A 22,707-nucleotide genomic window follows, 5' to 3' on the forward strand; every position below is an offset into this window, starting at 1 on the left:
CATCCACCCATGCACCCATGCACCCATCCATCCACCATCCCTTCATCCATCCACTCACCTGGCTAGCCATTGAGTACCAACCAGCAAGTAGCGGGCACCATTAAAATATTGACATTGCAAGTCAAATAAGACATGCTCCCTCTTTTAAAAAGCTACTTTTGTTTTGGCATAAAATTTCCAGAGAAACCCTTGGCTCTTCCATATGCCGCCTTCATTTTGCATAACTCTTTTTATATTCTTTAAATTTTTTATTTTTCAATTACAGTTGACATTCAATATTATATTAGTTTCAGGCGTATAGAATAGTGGTTAGACACGCAATTTACAAAGTGATCACCCTGGTAAGTCTAGTACCAACCTGGCACCATACATACAATATTATTGACTACTAGTGGGCCGGTGCACAAAATTTGTGCACGGGGGTGGGGGGGGTTGTCCTCAGCCCAGACTGCACCCTCTCTAATCTGGGACCCCTTGGGGGATGCCCACAGGGATTGGGCCTAAACTGGCAGTCAGACATCCCTCTTGCAATCTGGGACCGCTGGTTCCTAACACCCCACCTGGCTGCCTGCCTGATCGCCCCTAAGCACTCTGCCTGCCAGCCTGCCTGCCCTCAACTACCCCCCTTGTCAGCCTGATTGCCCTCAACTTCCTCCCCCGCTGCCGGCCTGCTCACCCCCAACTGGCCCCCCCTGCCAGCCTGGTCACCCCCAACTGCTTCCTCCACTGCTTGTCTGATCACCCCCAACTGCCCTCACCTTTTGGCTTGATCGCCCCTAACCACCTCTGCCTCGGCCCTGCCATCATGGCTTTGTCCAGAAGGATGTCTGGAAGGTCTCCCAGTCTAATTAGCATATTACCCTTTTATTAGTATAGATATTCCCTACGCTGTACCTTACATACCCGTGACTATTTTGTAACTTCCCATTTGTACTTCTTAAGCCCTTTATCGTTTCACCCAGTCCCCAGCCATCTGCCAACCATAAGTCCGTACTGTATATCTATGGGTTTGTTTGTTCATTTATCTTGTTTAGATTCCACCTGTAAGTGAAATCACATGGCATTTGTCTTTCTCTGTCTGCCTTATTTCACTCAGCACAATAGCCTCTAAATCCATGCATGAAACTGATAATCCTGTCAATTCTAGTCCGAAAACATCTGCTGATTTTGAACATTCCATCTCCATGCCTTCTTTGTCCTATAGCTTATTTTACATCATTATCAACAATCCCTGCAACATTATCTCCACCTCCTATGAAGTGTCTCCAGAAAATTCTCTATCCTGCTTCGACAGTTCCTTTCACTACATTATGCGATTAATTAGAAACCTCCGGGGGCATATAGTCAGGCCCGAGCCCCAATAGTATAGCATTCAAGCTTCTCTTCCTAATATCACTTCCATTCATCTTTCTAGACTCATTTCTTACTGTAACAATTTTCCATTCCTGATGACACCCCCCAACATTCTAACTATATTGTAGTTCAAATGTTCCTAGAGTGTGTCACACTGTGTCATGTCTCTGTCCCTTTCATTATGCTGTGTTTTATACTTCCAAAGCCATTCCTACTCACTTCGTTTGTTAAGAGCCATCTCAAATGTCACGTCTTCTGGGAATCTCATTGGGGACAAACAGAAGCATCAGAGAAAGTTGCACAGTAGAAGTGACATTATATTTACTTTCAGCTGTGACAGAAAATGACATTTCCATTGAGGGTTCCACAATGAACAAAGACGGCCCCCTTTCCATATTCTCACTGGATTTTGAACCTGACTCTACTATAAGATGTGCCATATTAAACGCGAATTCCAGCCTTAGTCAGTTTTGCTCAGTGGCTAGAGCGTCGGCCTGCACACTGAAGGGTCTGGGTTCAATTCTGATCAAGGCCACATGTCTGGGTTGTGGGCTCATTCCCTAGTAGGGGGCATGCAGGAGGCAGCCAATCAGTGAATCTCTCTCATTATTGATGTTCTCTCTCCCTCTCTCTTCCTCTCTGAAATCAATAAATATATATTTTTAACAAATCAAGTTCGAGGTTGACATGCTCGTGTCCCGAAGCTGATATGAGGACCTTGAGGACAAGGGACACTTATTATCATAGTTGCACCCTAGTGAAAACATGCTGAATGATTGATAAATGTTTGCTGAACAATGTATTTATCCATCCAGCTTCTAAGGTGGCCCCCAATGATCCCCAACTCCTCATATTTCACTACCTTGTGCAATCTTCTCCCCTTTTCTAGCTACTAGACCAGTGAAGGTGAACCTTCTGAGCTCGGCGTGTCAGCATTTTGAAAAACCCTAACAACTCTGGTGCCGTGATACATATAGAAATTTTTTGATATTTGTAACAATAGTATAAAAAAGATTTATATTTTTGATATTTATTTTATATATTTAAATGCCATTTAACAAAGAAAAATCAACCAAAAAAATGAGTTCGCATGTCACCTCTGACACGCGTGTCAGGTTCGCCATCACTGTACTAGACCATATTAACATTGAGGAGATATTGCTTTTCTGATTAGGCTGTAAAATTATGCTTTCCATCTTGGTAGCAAATTGCCTCTATGGCCTTGATGGGTTGCATGTTTTTAAAATATATTTGTATTGATTTCAGAGAGGAAGGGAAAGGGAGAGAGAGATAGAAACATCAATGATGAGAGAGAATCATGGATCGGTTGCCTCCTGCACACCCCACCATGGGGATCCAGCACACAACCCAGGCATGTGCCCTGACCGGGAATTGAACCGTGACCTCCTGGTTCATAGATCGAAGCTCAACCACTGAGCCAGGCCGGCCAGGCTTGGGTTGTATGTTCAGATGACGTGAGCAGCTCTGTTCACTTCAGGGAGGACTACATGGCAAGGAACTGAAAACAGCCTCAAACCAACACCTGAGACCCTCAGCCCATTAAATGTGGAGAGCAGGAATCCTTCCCCAATCTAACATTCCAATGAGGCCCCGACCACTGCCAAGCCTTCGATTGCAACCTTGTGAGAGACTCTGGGGCAGGAGACCCACCTTAGTCCTGCCCGAATGTCTGAGCCATAGAAACTGTGACTAACAACTATGTGATGTTTAAGCCACAAAGTTGAGAGAACCCATGTGGTGGGCTGATGAATAAAAATGACTTAAGACTATTTAGGTATGACCCTGGATGCTGGGTTAAATGTGAAAAAGTCTTTTGAAAGTGAGATTTGTTTAAAGACTCCTGGTGCTAGATTTTTATACACAGCACATCTATGCTGTACAGAATGCTCCCTTGCTACAAAGGATCCTTCAAAGAGGAGTCCTCCATGTAGCAATGCGGCCATCTTTCTTCGGACTCTGACAGGTGCTTCTAATGCGAGGAGCCCAGTGCTGGCTGGGTCAGGTCAGGGAGGCTTTGCCGCCACATTAGAGGTGAACGAAGCCTGGAGGAGACTGACTCCTGAGGGGGAGACAGGTAACTGGCTGTGCCAGCCCCTACCTCTGGGAGGTTTTGTCCAATCTCTGATCTCCAACGGGACTGCCCTGAGATATACTGGTCCTGTTTATTTTGCCTCAACTAGATTATGTGTCTGGCACACACTGGGTGTTCAGAAAACATTAGCTGAATGATTAAATAAACAAACAGATGAACTAAATGAAGCTCCTTGAATGATAGGAGAAGATTTGCCTTTGGGTGGTGGGCACACGGTGCAATATACAGATCTGGTAACACAGACACTCACGCCTGAAACCTATATGATCATGTTGACCAATGTCACCCACTAAATTAAAGAAAAAGAAAAAAGCTGCTTGAAAGCACATCCACATTTTGCAGTTTAATCTATTTCTCAAGGCACCTAACACACCATTTGGCATATGGCAATTTCCCAACAAACTCCCATTGACTGATAGGTTGATGGATAACAACAAAAAGGTTTTAAAACACCAGAAATTATAGCATAAGGAAAAATTCAATTTCCCCACTAAGCTAAAGAGATTTCTTATTCTTTAAAATTAGAGGCTTGGTGCACGAAAATTTGTGCACTTGGCGGGATCCCTCAGCCCAGCCTGCGCTCTCTCGCAGTCTTGGACACCTCGGGGGATGTCTACCTGCTGGCTTAGGCCCATTCCCAGGGGGATTGGCCCTAAGCTGGCAGTCAGACATCCCTCTGGCAGCCCAGGCGGAGATGGCCTAAGCCACAGTCGGACATCCTTAGTGCTGCCGAGTAGGAGGGAAAGGCTCCTGCCACCACCGCTGCGCTTGCAGCCCGGCTTGTGGCTGAGCAGAGCTCCCCCTGTGGGAGCACAATAACCACCAGAGGGCAGCTCCTGCACTGAGCGTCTGCCCCCTGGTGGCCAGTGCTCATCATAGTGACCTGTCATTCTGCAAATTGACCTTAGGGTCAATTTGCATATTACCCTTTTATTATATAGGATATCATTGGAATGAAAATTCGAGAAGGGTCATCTAATATCTTAGGGAAAATCCCAATCATGGCATCTCAGCTCTTTAAGAAAACTTTACTGGCAGAATAAATGAATATGTCACCTGCCTCCTGGTGGTTGAGTTCCAGGTAGTTAGAGACTAACCTTTGCATGGGTAGTTCAAGTACATTGACTCAATGCAAATTAGTCTCTTGTCTACATCTGATTGCCATACAGGGGATGGTTAAAATGGGAGAAGAATTTTTCTGTTGAGTGGCGGAGGTCTCAGAAATGCAAAGCAAAATCAACCAGCTGACCAACAAGAGAAAAAAACACCCAGATTCCAAGGCCACGGTGATTTTCTTGTGCTTCATGAAGAAGGAAGATTGAAAACCAAAACAAAAAATAGCACACTAACAAACCCGCTTTAGCTCAGATCTCTGATGTTGGGGTAGGGCCAATTGATATTGCAAGCCCTGAGCCCGAAGGATTAGCAAGGATCATTTACAGCAACAGAAGCAGGGCCAATAAAATAAACAGAAATGCAAATGAACAGAGGAAGAAATGAGGCTAAATACCAGGCAGCATAAGTGGAAACACCTTCACTGAGTTCTCCAGGGGCAGACGCAGCCAGAAAGATGCCTCTAGCATGTCATTTTCCAGCAAGTGGAAGTCAGTAACAGCTTTAATTAAGCACCATGAGGTACGTGGGACCTTCGCAGTTACTCGACCAATATCTATCCCTCCAGAGATGTGCCGATTATGCGTTTACAGTTTAAAAGAGAAAATGATGAGCTACGACCATTATTTTCAAGGACCGCTTGACTATTTCCCCCCAGCTTTCTAAAATTTAATCTTGGATACACGATAACCCTTGACTCTGCCTGGGTGTAGCAGATGGAGGCAGCCTGTAGATAAGAAAAAAACATTTTCCTCCTTATTTTTTGCGTTCGAATTCTAGGATTGACACTCCTAGGACTCTCGGAGGCAGCAGTTACAGCCAAGCGAGTTGTGAAAGATGCACAATTTACTAAGTGCCATCTGTGAGTGATTCCTCTCGGTGATAGGCATGCTGATGTATAAGACAACATTTTTTAAAATACATTTCTTTTATTGATTTCAGAGAGGAAGGAAGAGGGAGAGGGAGAGAAACATCAATGATGAGAGAGAATCATTGATGGGCTGACTCCTACTGGGAATGGAGCTTGCAAACAGGTGCCCCGACCAGAAATCGAACCATGACCTCCTGCTTCATAGGTCAATGTTTAACCACTGAGCCACACCGTCGGGTGACAACATCATTTTGTAAAGCATTAGAAATCCTTTTGGCTTAGTGGAAAATCAGACTTTTCTCATACGACAACTTCCTTCGAGAAATTTAAAATATTCTTATTGTTACCCATCAATTAATTCTCTTTAAAAAAAGAAGGTGCACCCTAGCTGGTCTGGTTCAGTGCATGGAGCATAGGCCTGTGGACTGAAGGGTCCCGGGTTCGATTCCAGACAAGGGCATAGGTCCAGGTTGCAGGCTCGATCCCCAGTAGGGGGATGCAGGAGGCAGCCTATCCATGATTCTCTCTCAGTATTGATGTTTCAATCTCTCTCTCTCCCTCTCCCTTCCTCTCTGAGATCAATAAAATATATTTTTTTAAAAGAAGTAGAATACAGCGAAGAAGAATCTCATTATAGACTCTGGTTGCTCTGGGTTTCAGGAGGGAAGGTGAGGACAGAAGGAATTTGAAATGAAAATTCAGGTCAGATGACAGCGGTCAGACCCAGGCCTTGCTGCACCCCCAGCTCTTGCTGTTGGGAGACTGACAAAAAGTGCGCTTGGGTGAATCGGTCACACCAAGGAAGCCACTGCAGTAGGAGGCCCCACAGTGGGCCACGTGCCCATGGGCACTGCTCATCAGTGCTGCTGCTGTGAGGAGGCACTTTAAGGCCCTCCAGCTTTAAACAATCTCCGCTGAGGCACTCTCAGACTGGGGACAAAATGCACTACAACGTATTTCAGGAAATCGGAAGAGATGTTTCATCCAGAATGTAAAAAATCCTCTTCCCACTTACGAATAAGAAGATAAATGACCCCATTTAAAAACGGGCAAAGCATTTCAATAGCTAGTTATGCAGAGAAGGCATGCAGATGGTCAAGAAGCGTAAGGAAAGAATGCCAATATCATTTGGCATCAGGGAAATTGAAATCAAAACCACAGGGGGACAGCACTTCAGACCCACCAGGCGGGCTCGAATCAAAAGACATGTAATCACAAGTGTCGGTGACAATGTGGCGAAATTGGAACATTCATACATTGCTGGCAGGAATGCAAAGTGGGAACCAGTTGTCAGTTTCTGTAAGAGTGAAACAAAATGATTCAACAATTCCACCCCTAAGTGTCTACCCAAGAGGAGTATAATCATATGCTCACAGGCAAAGATTTTTACATAAAAGTTCACGCAGTGGAAACAACTTAAACACTCATCATCTGATGAACAGATACATGAAACGTCATCCATCCAGGCAACTGAGTGGTATTAAATCATGAACAGGAATGAAGTACTGATACATGCTATACTGTGAATGAAACTTTCTGTTCTTCCAATTCACGTGAACAAGTCATTTAACTCTCCTACGATTCAATGGAGTAGGTGCTACTATTATGCCCATTTTATAAATGAGGGGGAAAGCTACACAGAGGTTAAGCATCTTGTAACTGGGAAGAGATACAACAGATTCACCTCCAGGCAGCCTAGATCCAGAGCTGACCCCAAACACCAGACTTTCCTGCACCTTAGTTTTTATTCCACAGGAATAAAATCTTATCTAATAAAAGGGTAATATGCAAACTAACCATCACTACATCACAAAGATGGCAGCACCTAGTCCTCTCAGCCCCACCGGAGTCCCCCAGTCCCGGAGGGGTGGGGTGGGGGGCAGCCGCTAAGAGTGGGCAACAAGGCAAGCATTCCACCCCAGCCATGGAGGGCCTCTGGGCAGCGGGCACAGAGTTCCAGGGGGGGTGGTGGGGGTGGGTAGTTGGGTCGTCGTCTTGGTGATGAGGCCAGTCCGGGCGCAAAATGCTTGCGTCATTGCAGGCCAGGCTGAGGGACCACTATCCCACCCCCACGCCCCGGTGCATGAATTTCGTGCACTAGGCCTCTAGTATTACATAATTAGGAGGTCTTTTTCCTACAAATGCAACCATATGGGATACAGCAATCAAGTGTGGGAAAGAACATGGGTAATCTAAACTAAAAGAGTGATAATCCTCATCCAAGGGTATTTTTCCACTGATCTTGAAAGGGAATGGAAGGAAAGCGGAGAGACAGATAGAGAAACATCAATGTGAGAGGGAGACATCCATTGGCTGCCTCCCACACAAGCCCCAGCCAGGGCCTGGGATTGAGCCTGCATCCTAAGTACGTGCCCTGGATCAGAATCCAACCCAGGGCCCTTTAGTCCAAGGGCTAACACTCTATCCACTGAGCTAACTGGCTAGGGCACAATGATATATTTCTTAAAGGCTTTATTTTTCAGCCATTGGCCACAGTTCCATCATGTAAATGATTGGAGTCATTATTCAAAGTGTGGGTTTAAAGATCTTCAGGCTCAGAGGGTGACCCTGGGAAGAGCAGGATGGGAAGAGAGTGGAACAATAAGGAGCAGAGGAAGGAACAAGTCAAGGAAACTCCAATTCCTGCAGGAAGAGGCTGTTGCTGGCTCTCTGGAAGGAGATAAAAAAGAAAACAGGTTTGAGAGAAAGTGAAAATCATCGCAATAGCACGGGCGTAGGAATTAAAAGTGAATTTAGGCACCAATATCACTATTAATATAGGTTTCTATATTTGTCCATGTATTCATATTCACTGGAGAACTGTATAATTCACTTGGCTTTGTGCTAATCTAGCATCTATTGCTTTCACCTTGAAGGACTCCTCTTAGAATTTCTCGCAGAGCAAGTCTACTAATAATGAATCCCTGCTCTTTGGTTTATCTTAGAAAGTCTAAATTGCTCCTTGGATTTTGAAGTACAGTTTTTCTGGAAACACTATTCTTGGTTATGACTTCTATTTAGCGTTTTGACTTTATCATCCCACTCCTTCAAGCAGACAATGCTTCTGTGGAGAAATGTGCCGAATCTGATGAAAGCTCCCTTTTTGGTGATGAGTTTTTCCTCTGGCTGCTTTTAAGGTTTTCTCTTTGCCTTTGACTTTGACAGTATGATTATAATGGGTCTCAGTGTGGGTCTTTTGGGATATATCTTGGTTGTAGTTATTGGAACTTCTTGAATTATTATGTATATTACTTTTTTAAAAAAAATATCTTCCAATCTATTAAAAAATATATATGTTTTTATTGATTTCAGAGAAGAAGGGAGAAGGGGAGAGAGATGGAAACATCAATGGTGAGAGAGAATCATTGATTGGCTGCCTCTTGCACACCCCCTATTGGGGATCAAGCCTGCAACCCAGACATGCGCCCTGACCAGGAACTGAACTGCGACCACCTGCTTCATGGGTCAACGTTCAACCACTGAGCCACCCCAGCTGGGCTCTTCCAGCCGTTATAGACTGGCTTTGTTCAGGAAAATCCTTCACTGCTCACCCATCTCGAGATTCTAGGACTTCTCAAACCTTTTCTGAGGATGTGTCTTCCTTGGGCTTGTCTGTGTGCCTTTAGTCATTTTCAATTCATTAAGTAGCTTGTTCCTACTTTTCAGAAGCCCATAATCTCTTGTTCACCCTGGAAGGTGACCATGGAACTGAAGCTCTAACATGCCATGGTGATCACATCTGCTTCCAGGAGCATCTACATGAGGTCAAGAGCTCTGTCAGCATTCAGAGACAGACGAGACAGACACCGGTTCCTCAGATGAACCAGAACTTGGGATGCATGATCCACTCTGTTTCTGACTGAGGAAAAATCCTCATGTGGGAGGTTCCCTCATGGTTGCAACTTGCTAGGTCAGACCAGGGGGAGGGGCAAGTATAGATGGTCCTCCCCCTTTGCTGGAATTCCTCTTCCTTTTACATTGGTCTGGGTGCCGTCATTTCTCAATTGGTGTCTAGAGTTTTCACAAAAGGACATTGGTCCGTGTATTGCCTCAGTTTCTCTGTGGGAGAGTAAGGGTCTAAAGCAGTGGTTCTCAACCTTGCTGATGCCGCGACCTTTTAATATACAGTTCCTCATGTTGTGGTGACCCCCAACCATAAAATTATTTTCGTTGCTACTTCATCACTGTCATGTTGCTACTGTTATGAATCGTAATGTAAATATCTGATATGTAGGATGTATTTTCATGGTTACAAATTGAACATAATGAAAGCATAGTGATTAATCACAAAACAATATGTAATTATATATGTGTTTTCCGATGGTCTTAGGCGACCCCTGTGAAAGGGTCGTTCGATCCTCAAAGGGGTCGTGACCCACAGGTTGAGAACCGCTGGTCGAAAGCTTCCTTTTTGCATTTTTTATATATAAATTTCTTTAGAGCACTTTTAGAATTATGAAACAAATTCTAAAGACTACGGGGAGTTCCTGAATATCTGTCAGCCACTATCCCCTACTGTTAACATTTTACATTAGCATCAGTTGCTATTTGTCATAATTAATGAGCCAGTATGGCTACATGATTAGTAACTAAAGTCTACGGTTTATTCAAATATCCTTAGACGTTACCTAATGTCCTTTATCGGTTCCAGAATGTCATCCAGGATATCATATCATGTTTAGTTGTCATGTGCTCCAAGCCTCCTCTTGGCTATAACAGTTTCACCACTTACTTTTTAGGTACAAAAGGCAAGAAATTCTTTTTGTGATTTAATTAAACTGGTTAAGAATTTTTCATTACTTGTAACTCACAAAATAGCCAACTGATAGAGTTTTCTAGGCTAAACATATTATTTTATAATGAGAAAAGTGAGGCTCATGGTATCCAAATGATGGCCCACCATTACACTCCTTGTATGGACAAGAGCTAGACTGTTCTTACGTTGAATTTCTGTGCTTTCTGATTCTATGACACATACTGCTGGGATACACTGCAATCACATTATCACAAAGACAGCTTCATTACAGTCTGTATTTTGGGGTGATATTTTTCATCAGCAAGTTAAAGGGAGATAATTTCCACTCAATATTTGTGTAGCAGCATCTGTAGTAACAACTTAGTGAGTAAAATGATTCAGAGAAAGTCTCCTCTTCATCCATTAATCCATCCATCCATCGACTCCTACATAAATATATCTAAATATTTACTCAGCAAATATTTATTAATCACCTGCTATTGGCCAGACAATACGCTGTGCAGTGCAAACGAATCCCTGATGATCTCCTTTATCTCCTGTATAAGAACAGTCATGAGTTGCCAGCAATGTTAGGTCATAAACCAAATGGTATAGCATACTGAAATTCATGAACCTTGTTTCTTTTTTAAAAAATATATTTTTGTTGACTTCACAGAGGAAGGGAGAGGGAGAGAGAGAGAGAGAGAGAGAGAGAGAGAGAAACATCAAGGATGAGAGAGAATCATTGATCAGCTGCCTCCTGTATGCCCCCTACTGGGGATGGAGCCCACAACCAGGGAATGTGCCCTGACCGAGAATTGAAACGTGACCTCCTGGTTCATAGGTCCACGCTCAACCACTGAGCCACTGCGGGCAGGCTGAACCCTGGGTCTTTGTTGAGGATTCTAAGTAGAAATGTATGCTTGACAATGGGGGAGACTGAAGTATAAATGTTGAACTCAGAAAAAACAACCAGCTGAGGGCACATGAGGAGCAACCTCCAGTGAAGGGGCTGGTGTCATGGAAGCCAAGGCAAGAAAGAACCTGGAGCAGAAAATCACCAAAACTGAACTGGGGCACTGACGCAGGAGCTGTATACATTTCCTCAAAGGGAATGAGCACAATTTCTTCAAAATGCGGTGGACAACTTTTTTTAAATCCAGACCCGAGGATAGCTTTCCATTGATTTTTTGAGAGAGTAGAAGAGAGAGGGGAAGGCAGGGAGAAATATCGCTGTGAGAGAAACACATCGATGGGTTGCCTCCTGCACAAGCCAGACCAGGACCCAGGCCAGGGAGGAACCTGCAACCGAGGCACGTGCCCTTGACTGGAATCGAACCTGGGACCCTTCGATCTGCAGGCTGATGCTCTATCCACTGCGCCACACCAGCTAACGCTCACTCAAGCTTTGAGAGGAGCTAGAGGACAAGGGCTTGGCGGGGAACTGCTACAGCCCACCCCCCTGGTGGGCCACGGCAAAGCCCTCTGTCCCCAGCCCCCTCTCCTGCTATACAGGAGCGCAGACAACAATGACAGGCTCCTGCCACAGAGGTGACCCCGTGTCCTCTGAAGTTCAGCCAAGTCACTTGGCAGCGACGCCCTCACCCCCACTTGGCACTTGGCACAGGCCACAGTGTCCTGCCTGTGCCCCAGCTCCGGGCGATGACATCAAAATTGCTCTCTGCAAGGCTTGGCTCCGGGAGGAGGTGATCCAAAGGCCGCCCCGAGCTATCCTTTCAAGTACAGGCTGTGACGGCAACCTGCTCACCCAGGTGCCTGTCCTCACAGGTGGCTGTCACTGTGACTCCGAAAGGACTCTGTGACCCACTTCGTGCACATCCCTCGGGGCCACGGAAGAGCTCAGGAGAAGAATGAGCACCTCAGTGCAGCAGGCGTCCACGGCTCCCCCCAAAAGTGCCTTGTCGTCAAGTGGCCCAAGGAAATGCAGAAATTTTAATCCCTTCAGAGACCTGGGCCTGCGGACCAGTAGGCCCAGTGTTTGAGGGACTTCTGGCCAGATTACGAAAACCAGAAAAGTTCCTTTTTTTAAAAAAGATATTTTTATTGATTTCAGAGAGGAAGGAAGGAGAAATAGAAACATTAATAATGACAGAGAATGATTGATCGGCTGCGTCCTGCATGCCCCCCACTTGGGATCGAGCCCACACCCCAGGCATGTGCCCCTGAACGGAATCGAACCCAGGACCATTCACTCTGCAGGCTGATGCTCTATTCACTAAACCAAACCACCTAGGGCAGGGGTGGGCAACCCCTGGCACGCGTGCCAAACATGGCACGCCAGTAACTTTTGCTGGCATGCAAAACCCTCTCTTATAATCTTCCATTTACAATTTTTTTCTTAATATTGACTTTTTTAATTTTTAGATAAATTCAGTGTAGGTTCTTCTTAGATAAATAATTTTACATAACATGTATACATTAAAAAATAAATGTATTTTTCATCATCATATACTGGTTTTTTTGTCGCTTGAATGAATTTTATTATTTCTTCAAGGTTCTTCACAAACATACACCTTAAGAGATATCAAGTAGGCGTAACATGTTCTCAAAAAATTAGGGTTGGCACGCAGAAGAATTTTGAGTCAGAGATTTTGCTGGTTTTGGCACGCACTCACAAAAAGGTTGCCCACCCCTGAGCTAGGGTGTCTTTTTGAAAAAATATATTTTTATATATTTTAGAGCTAGAGAAAGGGAGAGGGAGAGAGAGACAGAAACATCAATGATGAGAGAGCATCATGGATCGGTTGCCTCCTATATGGCCCACACTGGGAATCGAGCCTGCAACCAGGGCCTGTGCCCTTGACCAGAATCGAACCATGACCTCCTGGTTCCGAGGTGGACGCTCAAGCACTGAGCCACGTCGGCCGGCCAGCAGCAATGTTTCCAGAAGAAATGGACAGGACAAGGAAAGAGCCTCTGATGGGGGACAGTTCTGCTCAGCACACAGCCCTGTGTCACGTGCCAAGTGAGAGCTGGAATGACATGTCATTTCACAGCCTTCCTTTAACAGCCTTCCCATTAGCTCTGCACACTCCCCTCCCCGCGAGGAACAGAGACGATTAACTCAGCGGCTAGGAGCTTTGTCAGACGCGCAAGAAAACAAATCTGCTCCAAACATGGGGAGAAACAGCCCCTAATGTTCCACTCGGGAGCTTTCACGTTGACACGACGTGATTACCTCTCGCTTCCAGCAATGACACGATCACGCGTACGCTGTTCCTGCATTTCCAGAATGACAATCTACCTTCCTCCCCTTGCCTGGATGCTCGCATCCTAAGGAATTCATTTACCTAAATGGCACTTGCTCTCGCCATTAGGCAATTATCGGCACTTTATGCAGAATTCATCGTGTGCACTGCCAGTGATATATTTTATTTAAGAATTCTTCCCCAAACCACAGAAGTGAGGCAAACGGCCTCTTCTTTAATATCATGCCAATCCTTCCTATCTATCTATCTGTCTCTGTATCTAAGTAAATGAGCCGGCGCTTAACACTGGATATTTAAAACCTAACAAAATAATAGAGCAATCTACCTCAATTAGATCTCTCTTAGTTCTTTTATTGGCAGAACAGTTAATTTCCAGAAAGATCTGCATTTTATCGCCACAAACAAAGGGGAACAACTTGTGTAACCTCGCAGATTCATTTGTCTTTTGTCGGATGTGCATTAACAATGCAGGCGTGACATAGTGGGAAACTGACATGTGCTTCGAATATGAGAATGTTACAAGGCAGTGGAGGCACCCACAGCACCCACATCCATCTTTATAAAGGAACTCTTCTTGACTATTTTTTTTTAAATATATTTTATTGATTTTTTACAGAGAGGAAGAGAGAGAGATAGAGAGTTAGAAACATCGATGAGAGAGAAACATCGATCAGCTGCCTCCTGCACATCCCCCACTGGGGAAGTGCCCACAACTCAGGTACATGCCCTCGACTGGAATCGAACCCAGGACCTTTCAGTCCGCAGGCCGACGCTCTATCCACTGAGCCAAACTGGTTCCGGCTCTTCTTGACTTTTTACCAAACATTTAGAGAAGAAAAAGTTCCAGAAGAAACATCACACAGTAAGGGATTCAGGGTCTCATCCGCAGAATAACAGTGAGACTTCTTATGAAAACTTGGGGTAACAATTGAGGAAAAAATACTGAAGAACAGCCCTAGAACTAGGGATCAATGTTTGAAGATAATCCACTGCTCCTTCCCTCTTAGGGACACTTGCATTAGACTAGGCAGAGCCTAGGGCAGCGGTTCTCAACCTGTGGGTCGCGACCCCTTTGGGAGTCGAATGACCCTTTCACAGGGATCACCTAAGACCATCAGAAAACACATATATAATTACATATTGATTTTGTGATTCATCACTATGCTTTAATTATGTTCAATTTGTAACCATGAAAATACATCCTGCATATCAGATATTTACATGACGATTCATAACAGTAGCAAAATTATAGTTAGGAAGTAGCAACGAAAATAACTTTATGGCTGGGAGTCACCACAACATGAGGAACTGTATTAAAGGGTCGCGGCATTAGGAAGGTTGAGAACCGCTGGCCTAGAGGGAGTGCTTGGAGAATCACACATAAGAATGAGGTAAGGCTTTGGCATTTCTTTTAAAATATCTATATATCTATATCTATATCTATATCTATATCTATATCTATATCTATATCTATATCTATATCTATATCTATATCTATAACTATAACTATATCTATATCTATATCTATATCTATATCTATATCTATATCTATATCTATATCTATATCTATATCTATATCTATATCTATAACTATATCTATATCTATATCTATATCTATCTATCTATCTATCTATCTATCTATCTATCTATACTAGAGGCCCGATGCATGAAATTTGTGCAAGGGGCTTGGCCCTCGCAGCCCTGGCTTCATCCAGAAGGCCGTCTGGACAGACGTCTGAAGGACATTCGGCTGTCTGGTCTAACTAGCATATTACACTTTTATTATTATAGATTGTTATTGATTTCAGAGAGGAAGGGGCAGGGAGAGAGAGATAGAAACATCAATGATGAGAGATAATCATGGATCTGCTGCCTCCTGCACGCCCCCTACTGGGGATGGAGCCTGAAACCCAGGCATGTGCCCTGACCGGGAATCAAACCCTGATCTCCTGGCTCATAGTTCCATGCTCCACCACTGAGTCACGCCGGCCAGGCACCATTTCTAATTTCCACGAGGACAGAATCCTGCCACACTGACTTGACTGTCTTCTGCTGTGATTAACACGAAAGGGGGCTTGTATCTTTTCGGATCAGGCCTTCCTGGAGATGGATGGGCCCCCAAAAACTGCACATTGACCACAGAACTGACTGGCGGATCGGAATGGCTAACCTTCTCCCACGTTGGGCTAAGTCGATATTGGAGGATAAAGCGGAAGTTTCCACATCTCGTTACTAATCTCCACTATTGAGGTTTCAGAATTGAATTCTGCATTAAGACGATGCGGACCCTGTTTAATTGCCCACCATGGGAGCCGCGGGTAGAATAATTGAACAGCGTGCCTTGTCCAATAAGCACCCTGTAGGCTCACAGGGTGGAGGGGGCCAGAAAACCAGCGGGTTAAAACAGGAAAACATCAGCCTCCAAAACTTAGAACTTGGAAATCAGGGCATGTCGTTTGGGAATGAGCCTCTAGTCTCCCCCACGTCATGCCTATCCGCAGACTCCAACTCACTTCATAATCAATCTTGCCAGCTAGTGTTCTCATATTTTCCTGGTTTTACCATTTGCCTCCATCTACGAACATCACCCCCCCAAACTTATGAAGCACATTATTTTTGCATTTACTCTCCCCACCCCCCATGAACAAACATGTTCTCGTTCCATTGAACAAAGGAATGGAAAATAAATAACACAGGACGCTCTCTATTCTATAATTATACATATTTGCAGCCCTGGTCAGCAGGAATATTTGCCTAGTACCCACCGCCCACTTTGAATGCAAGAGTGACACGTAATATTCATTTTGGCATCATTGGTTTTTCATCTCTGCAAACAAACCTGGTTTTGTTGGTTTTTTTTTTTTTTTTAAACATATTTTTTATTGATTTTTTACAGAGAGGAAGAGAGAGAGATAGAGAGTTAGAAACATCGATGAGAGAGAAACATCGATCAGCTGCCTCCTGCACATCCCCCACTGGGGAAGTGCCCACAACCCAGGTACATGCCCTTGACCGGAATCGAACCCGGGACCTTTCAGTCCGCAGGCCGACGCTCTATCCACTGAGCCAAACCGGTTTCGGCTGTTGGTTTTTTTTTTTATATATAAAAAGAATAGAGAGCTACTTCCGAATTAAGATCAATGATCTAGGCCCTGGCCAGACAGCTCAGTAGTTAGAGCATCGTCCTTATACTCCAAAGTTGCAGTTCGATCCCTGGTCAGGGCATGTACAATAATCAACCAATGGATGCATCAATGAGTGGAACAACAAATATCTCTCTCTCTCTCTCTCTCTCTCTCTCTCTCTCTCTCTCTCTCTCTCTCCCCTTCCTTTCTCTGTTTCTAAAGTCAATAATATTAAAAAGAGGACTGATCATTGATTAACGTTGGGATTTTCATCATATCAGGAATTCACACAAATTGTATGGCTTTTATTGAGCTGGGGAAGTTCTACTGGCAATCAATAGAAGTATTCTATCTTAGAAACTTATTAATATTCATTTATTTAGTATTTAGTATTTACCTGTTCTAAAAGGAAGAGTAAGTAAATGCTTGAGTTATACGACTTTTTGACTTTTTAAAATCCTCACCAGAGGATGTTTTTTTAAATTGATTTTAGAGAGAGGAAAGAGGAAAAAATATTTTTTTAAAAAAGAAAAAAAATGAAGACATCTAATCTCTTTCAAAGAGACGATGTGAAAGAGTGAAAAATTAAATGCAAAGGTGCTAATTACTAGCCATGAATTCATTTTCAAGTTGTTCATTTAACTTCTACAACTAATGAGTAGAGATATACTCCACGCTGCAAACTGGGGCTCCCCAGAAACTCAGGTAATTAGAGTATCTCTTTATAATGGACATTACTCAGCAGGTAAGAAAAAAACAAATCAGAATGATTCCCTTTATTTGTAAAACTCATTAGTGACGAGGAAAGTACAAATAATTTCCAAAGTACTACTGTGGTGTGTTTTTTTAATAATGCAAGGAAAACAGGTGATTTCAGACTAGTAACCACATTTAAAATATGTATGTTTTTATTGATTTCACATAGGAAGAGAGACAGGGAGAGGGATAGAAACATCAAAGATGAGAGAGAATCATTGATTGTCTGCCTCCCCGCCCCCTGCTGGGGATCAAGCCTGCAACCTGGGCATGTGACCTGAATTGGCCAAAGTACTACTGTTCTTGACATCTTAAAACTGTCTCTGAGGATTGTGGAAATTTACTTTTCAAGTAAAAACAACAACAACAAACCCACAGATTTGGAAAAGTGACACTGATCATCTGGTTCTAAAACTTACCGTTTAGTAATCAGTATAGGTTTTTCTATGACCTTGATGATTGGCCCTTACACATTCAACAGCTGGAATTAGGCCACTGCCCATGTTAAAGTGACACCAGGGCTAGTCCTGGTTTTAATCTATTGAACAAATAGCCTAGAACCCAAATCTACCCGAGGAAAGGAAAAAAACACTGTAATTAGAGAAGTCTGAGCTATGCCTTCATAAATTCATGATCCATGTTTTTTGAAAATTTTACTTTTTTTGCCAGAAATTTTGACTGTGTTGAATCAAAGCATCTAGGCCACCCCAGCTGAGTCTATTATATAAACCCATAACCATGTTACAAAATAGATGGCACAATGCAGGACAAAAATATCTTTCTAGCAACATGAGGGCGCCCTGCAGTGGGTCATGTTCAAGGGCAACTTGAATTTCCCAGGAGGGACCCAGGAGGCAAGCCCTTCAGCCCCCAACTGTACTTTGAAGAGGGGCGTTCTCTCCGCCCCAGAGGAATTCTAGGAAGGGAAGAGATCTGACCTGCAGAGACTGGGAAACATGTGACTGTCTCCCTAGCTACGTTCCAACAATCCAAGCAGGAAGGTACGGGATGCCCAAGAGATCAAATCCCCAATCTTGGCAGGGATTTTAATTCTTATAAAAATGACTCCCCACCTCTCATGATGAGCCTGTGTTTGCTGGTCCCTCCACAAAACAATGCATCCTGCGGTGTGAAAGATTCGCTCCCCTTGGCCACCAATCTCTGCTCAATTGTATTAGACCAGGGCAAACTGTGCTTCCGGATTGCAACTCTATGTCACTCATTCCTCATAACTAAGAATTTCACTTAGGTTGGAGAAGAAAGCAGGCCAGACCCTTGCTGTTCTGAGAAGTGTTTTATACGTATTCTTCTCATACAACTGCAAAGCATCAGAGCACCGTGGAAATGTTTAGCGGGTCCTCAGAAAGGTAAATGCTGAATTACCATATGATCCAGCAATTCCGCTCCCAACTAGGTCCCCAAGAAAATGGAAAACAGGGACACAAACAGAAATTTGTACACCGGTATTTAAACAGGCACTGTTCACAAGGGCCCCAACGACCCATTGGCAGATGAATGGATAAGCAAATATGATATATACCCATACAAGGGGATATTATTAATTTTTAAAGAGAAATGGAATTCTGATATGTGCTACAGCATGGATAAACCTTGAGGACATTACGCTGAGTGGAATAAGACAGACACAAAAGGACAAACACTATATGATTTCACTTCAGTGAGTATCTAGAACAGACAGATTCAGAGACAGAAAGGAGAACACAGTTTACCAGGGGTTGGAGAGGGGGAATAGAAAGTTATTCTTTAATGCAGCGGTCGCCAACCGGTGGTCTGCAGACCACTCGTGGTCCATGAGGTCCGAAAGGTTGGCGACTGCTGGCTTAATGGGTACAGAGTTTCTGTTGGGGATGATAAGAAAAAGCTCTAGAAATGGATTCTGGTGATTGTTGCACAACACTTTGAACATACTTAATGGCACTAATTGGTACAAATAAAAATGGCAAATTTTATAGTATACATATTTTACCAGAATTAAAATAGGAGCTTCTACAACAATCCAAAATCTTACCCAATATCGATAGGGAGGGGACTTATAATCTGATAGATAGAGCACCTGAATTAATCCGAAAAGTAATCACATTATTTTAAATCTTAGAACACATATCCTTATGTGAATAGGGGGTTAAGTTTCTGATATGTGAATAGGGGGTTAAGTTTTTCTCAAGTTTCCTTTTCAAGGCCTGTGGGAAGCGATTGGGGAGGTGACTCAGCTGGGAATCCAGCAAGCAGAGCAGATAAGCATGGTCAGGCTGACCCACCAGGAGTCAAAACATCATCTCGTCAACATCATCTCATTGCCTGATGACTAAGGACAATAGCTGACGTCTGCAGACCCCCAGGCCTGCACATATCACCCTAGCCCACTCCCTCTTATAATCCCGTCCCCGGCGCCTGGCTGTAAGACACCCTGTCTTCTTGGTTGGCTGGCCTTCTCAATTAATGCCTTCTATGAGTCAATCGTGCCTTCGTTATTGGACACAGCGACAGGCAGCCCGAGCCCAACTGGGGGTTTCCTGGTAACAATATCCCTGTGAGAAATGTATGACCCGATCCATTATGGGCACCATCCTTTGAGCTGACTTTTCTAGTTATGGGTGCGTCCATTACATTTTGGAATTGACTATTTCTACAAAGCATTCTGTGATACTCCTCATGGCAAACTTTTGTGTTCGCCTCAGACAATGAGTACAGCGGGCCTTAGATTTATGAAGGAAAACTGTTCTGGCCCACGGTTACCATGCCATATGGGCAACTGTCACTTTAAGATGGTGCTTGGCCAAGAACAAAGCAAACCCATGTGACAAGAGACAGAAAACACAGGCAATCAAGTTGGTTGTGTAATGGCCTCCCAATGCCTAGGAGTCCCTAGTTGAAGTCTGTTAATTCTCCCGAGTAGAGGGGCAAACAGAGACAGCCACGAGCCAGAGAGCTTGCCGTGATGTCGTCTGCGCCACCTACCTGATGAAGCAGTCCCGGCCATCCCGGCTCGCCGTCATCTCCCATCCATAGGGCGGGACCTGGTTCAAGCCCCAGGTTCCCGAGGGAGGTGGCCAGCCTGAAGACTTCGTCCTGTGGCTGCGAAAGAAGAAAGAAAGAAAAGCATCATTACAACGGACTCCTGCACCTTTCTTCTGAGACGCTCCAGAAGGCACGTAGGACCTGCTCCATGCAACTGTGGGCTGTAGCCTCCGCTGGCTGCGTGACTGTGTTGTGTCAGGTACCATGCTTTGTACTTTTCTGGATAGAATCTTGCTCACTCTTTTTTTTTTTTTAAATCTGTCTTTATTGATTTCAGAGAGGAAGACAGAAACATCAATGAGGAGAGAGAATCATCAATCGGCTGCCTCCTGCACGCCCCCTACTGGGGATCAAGCTCACAACCGGGGCATGTGCCATGACCAGGAAGCAAACTGTGACACTCAACCACTGAGTGACATGGGCAGGGCTAGCAAAATAGTTTTGACCTAACCTCTAAAGGGGTTGAGAGCAAGCATGTCAAACTCGCGGCCCGCGGGCTGCATGCAGCTCACAAGGAATATTTTTGCGGCCCAGCCAATGTAACAGTATGTAAGAAAAGTTTTAATAAAAATTTCATAACTTAATTTTTACAGTATCCTGTTACACATAATTATTAATAATGAACTACAACATTCGCTAATGACTGATAACTATCGTGTTGCATTCATTTCCTTTACACACAGGCGCACCCTTTAATATTTTAGCAGCCGATGGCCACGTCAATAGTCTTGGGCTGACTTGTTTGGTGTCCGCAGCAGGAAATATTTCACTTTCAGAGAACAAGAAAAACAGGTTTATTTGTGTGACACTTATTAATTTGTGCAGTTATTTAGTGTTTGTTAAGTGAACGTTCAAGAAAAATATTAACTTTTATTAAAATGTTCTATTATTATATGTTAACGATGACTCATTTATTTCAGCCCTTTGTATTCAGCATGTCTGTAACGAAATAAACCTACGTTTCTATGAAAATGGAAGCTTTCGTTTTCTTGTGGCCCACAGAAGCTTAAACCTTGTTTATTTGGCCCGTATTAGCCTTTGAATCTGACATAGATGGTTTAGAGACTCACCCCGGTCTATGAGCCTCAATTCAAGAGACCCCCACTTGCCGAACCGGTTTGGCTCAGTGGATAGAGCGTCGGCCTGCGGACTCAAGGGTCCCAGGTTCGATTCCGGTCAAGGGCATGTACCTGGGTTGCGGGCACATCCTCACTGGGGGGCGTGCAGGAGGCAGCTGATCGATGTTTCTCTCTCATCGATGTTTCTAACTCTCTATCCCTCTCCCTTCTTCTCTGTGAAAAATCAATAAAATATATTAAAAAAAAAAAAAAAAAAAAGAGACCCCCACTTAATGGCCCCAGAGTGCTCAGCTCCCACCAATATTTTCAGCTACATAAGGTATGTGTGGGGGCGGGGGGGGCGGGGGGGGTTCTCTTCAAATTATCACCACACACTTGTCTTGCATGTGACAGACTTTTCAAGGCCCGGGTCTGATATCCGGAGAGTGGTTTGATTTATGCCCGGCAACCACTGAGCCGCACCGGCTGGGCTCTTGGGTGCCTTTTCCCAGAGGTCCTGTGAGGTGAATGCAACGAATGGCTCAGCAGGATGAAGCAAGTTTCCTAAGGACACACAAGCCAATTCTGAGCAAAAGTTCTGCACACTTTCCATGAACTGAGCATTACCAAGAAAAGCTACTAGGACAGTTTGGCACATAAGTGGATATCACACCACAACAGAAACCCACGAGTCAAAATAAACTCCCAGTTTTATGGGTCTTGGGATCAAACAACCCAAGCCTCAGTATCCTGAACGCCTCTCACAAAAGGCAAACTTCCCATGCCTGTAACCACACTGCAAGCAAGGAGCGCCATTCAGCCCGAGACAAACTCTCCATGTCATTTGCAGCGAAAAGCCACATATTAGCTTTGACATTTTGCCTCATCAGCAACATGGAAGGAGCGGTTACTGAGAATTTGCTGAAACGCTGCCTTTGCAAGATGAAGAGGAAGGGGGAAGTGACTCCGTGTGACCAACAGGTGGTCACCATCCCCAGCCAGAGGCCTGCGCCCCGTTTGGGGGCTCCCGCAGAAATTGCACTGATCTCTCATCGATGCCCAAGACGAACGCCGGGCTTATCGATGCAAAGGAAATGAGCGATACCAGTTCGGGTTGAGCAATATTGCGCATCACGTGGCCTTTTGGTCCAGGTGCAGTTCCTCTCTGGAGACCCGCCCCAAAGAGTGTGGGGAGGAGGGGGGATGACCTGCCCGGGCCACACCATCCGCCAGTCAATACCCTCCGACGCCAGGCACCACATTCACAACTTCACTCTCAATGGCAGATCTCATGGGAACAGCACCCAAAACCGG

General features: G+C 44.4%; 1 protein-coding gene across 2 annotated transcripts in view; it reads right to left on the reverse strand.

Annotated features, from left to right (window-relative positions):
* Positions 1-22,707, reverse strand: part of FRMPD4 (FERM and PDZ domain containing 4) — a 494,176-nt gene that overhangs the window by 180,019 nt on the left and 291,450 nt on the right. For both annotated transcript variants that reach the window (XM_036306035.1, XM_036306034.1), the window contains exon 2: positions 20,276-20,392. In XM_036306035.1, coding sequence (XP_036161928.1) covers positions 20,276-20,392 — 117 coding nt within the window. The remainder of the gene's footprint in view (positions 1-20,275; positions 20,393-22,707) is intronic.

The sequence above is a fragment of the Myotis myotis genome, unplaced genomic scaffold, assembly GCF_014108235.1.
Source record: "Myotis myotis isolate mMyoMyo1 unplaced genomic scaffold, mMyoMyo1.p scaffold_m19_p_4, whole genome shotgun sequence".
Classification (NCBI taxonomy): Eukaryota; Metazoa; Chordata; class Mammalia; order Chiroptera; family Vespertilionidae; genus Myotis; species Myotis myotis.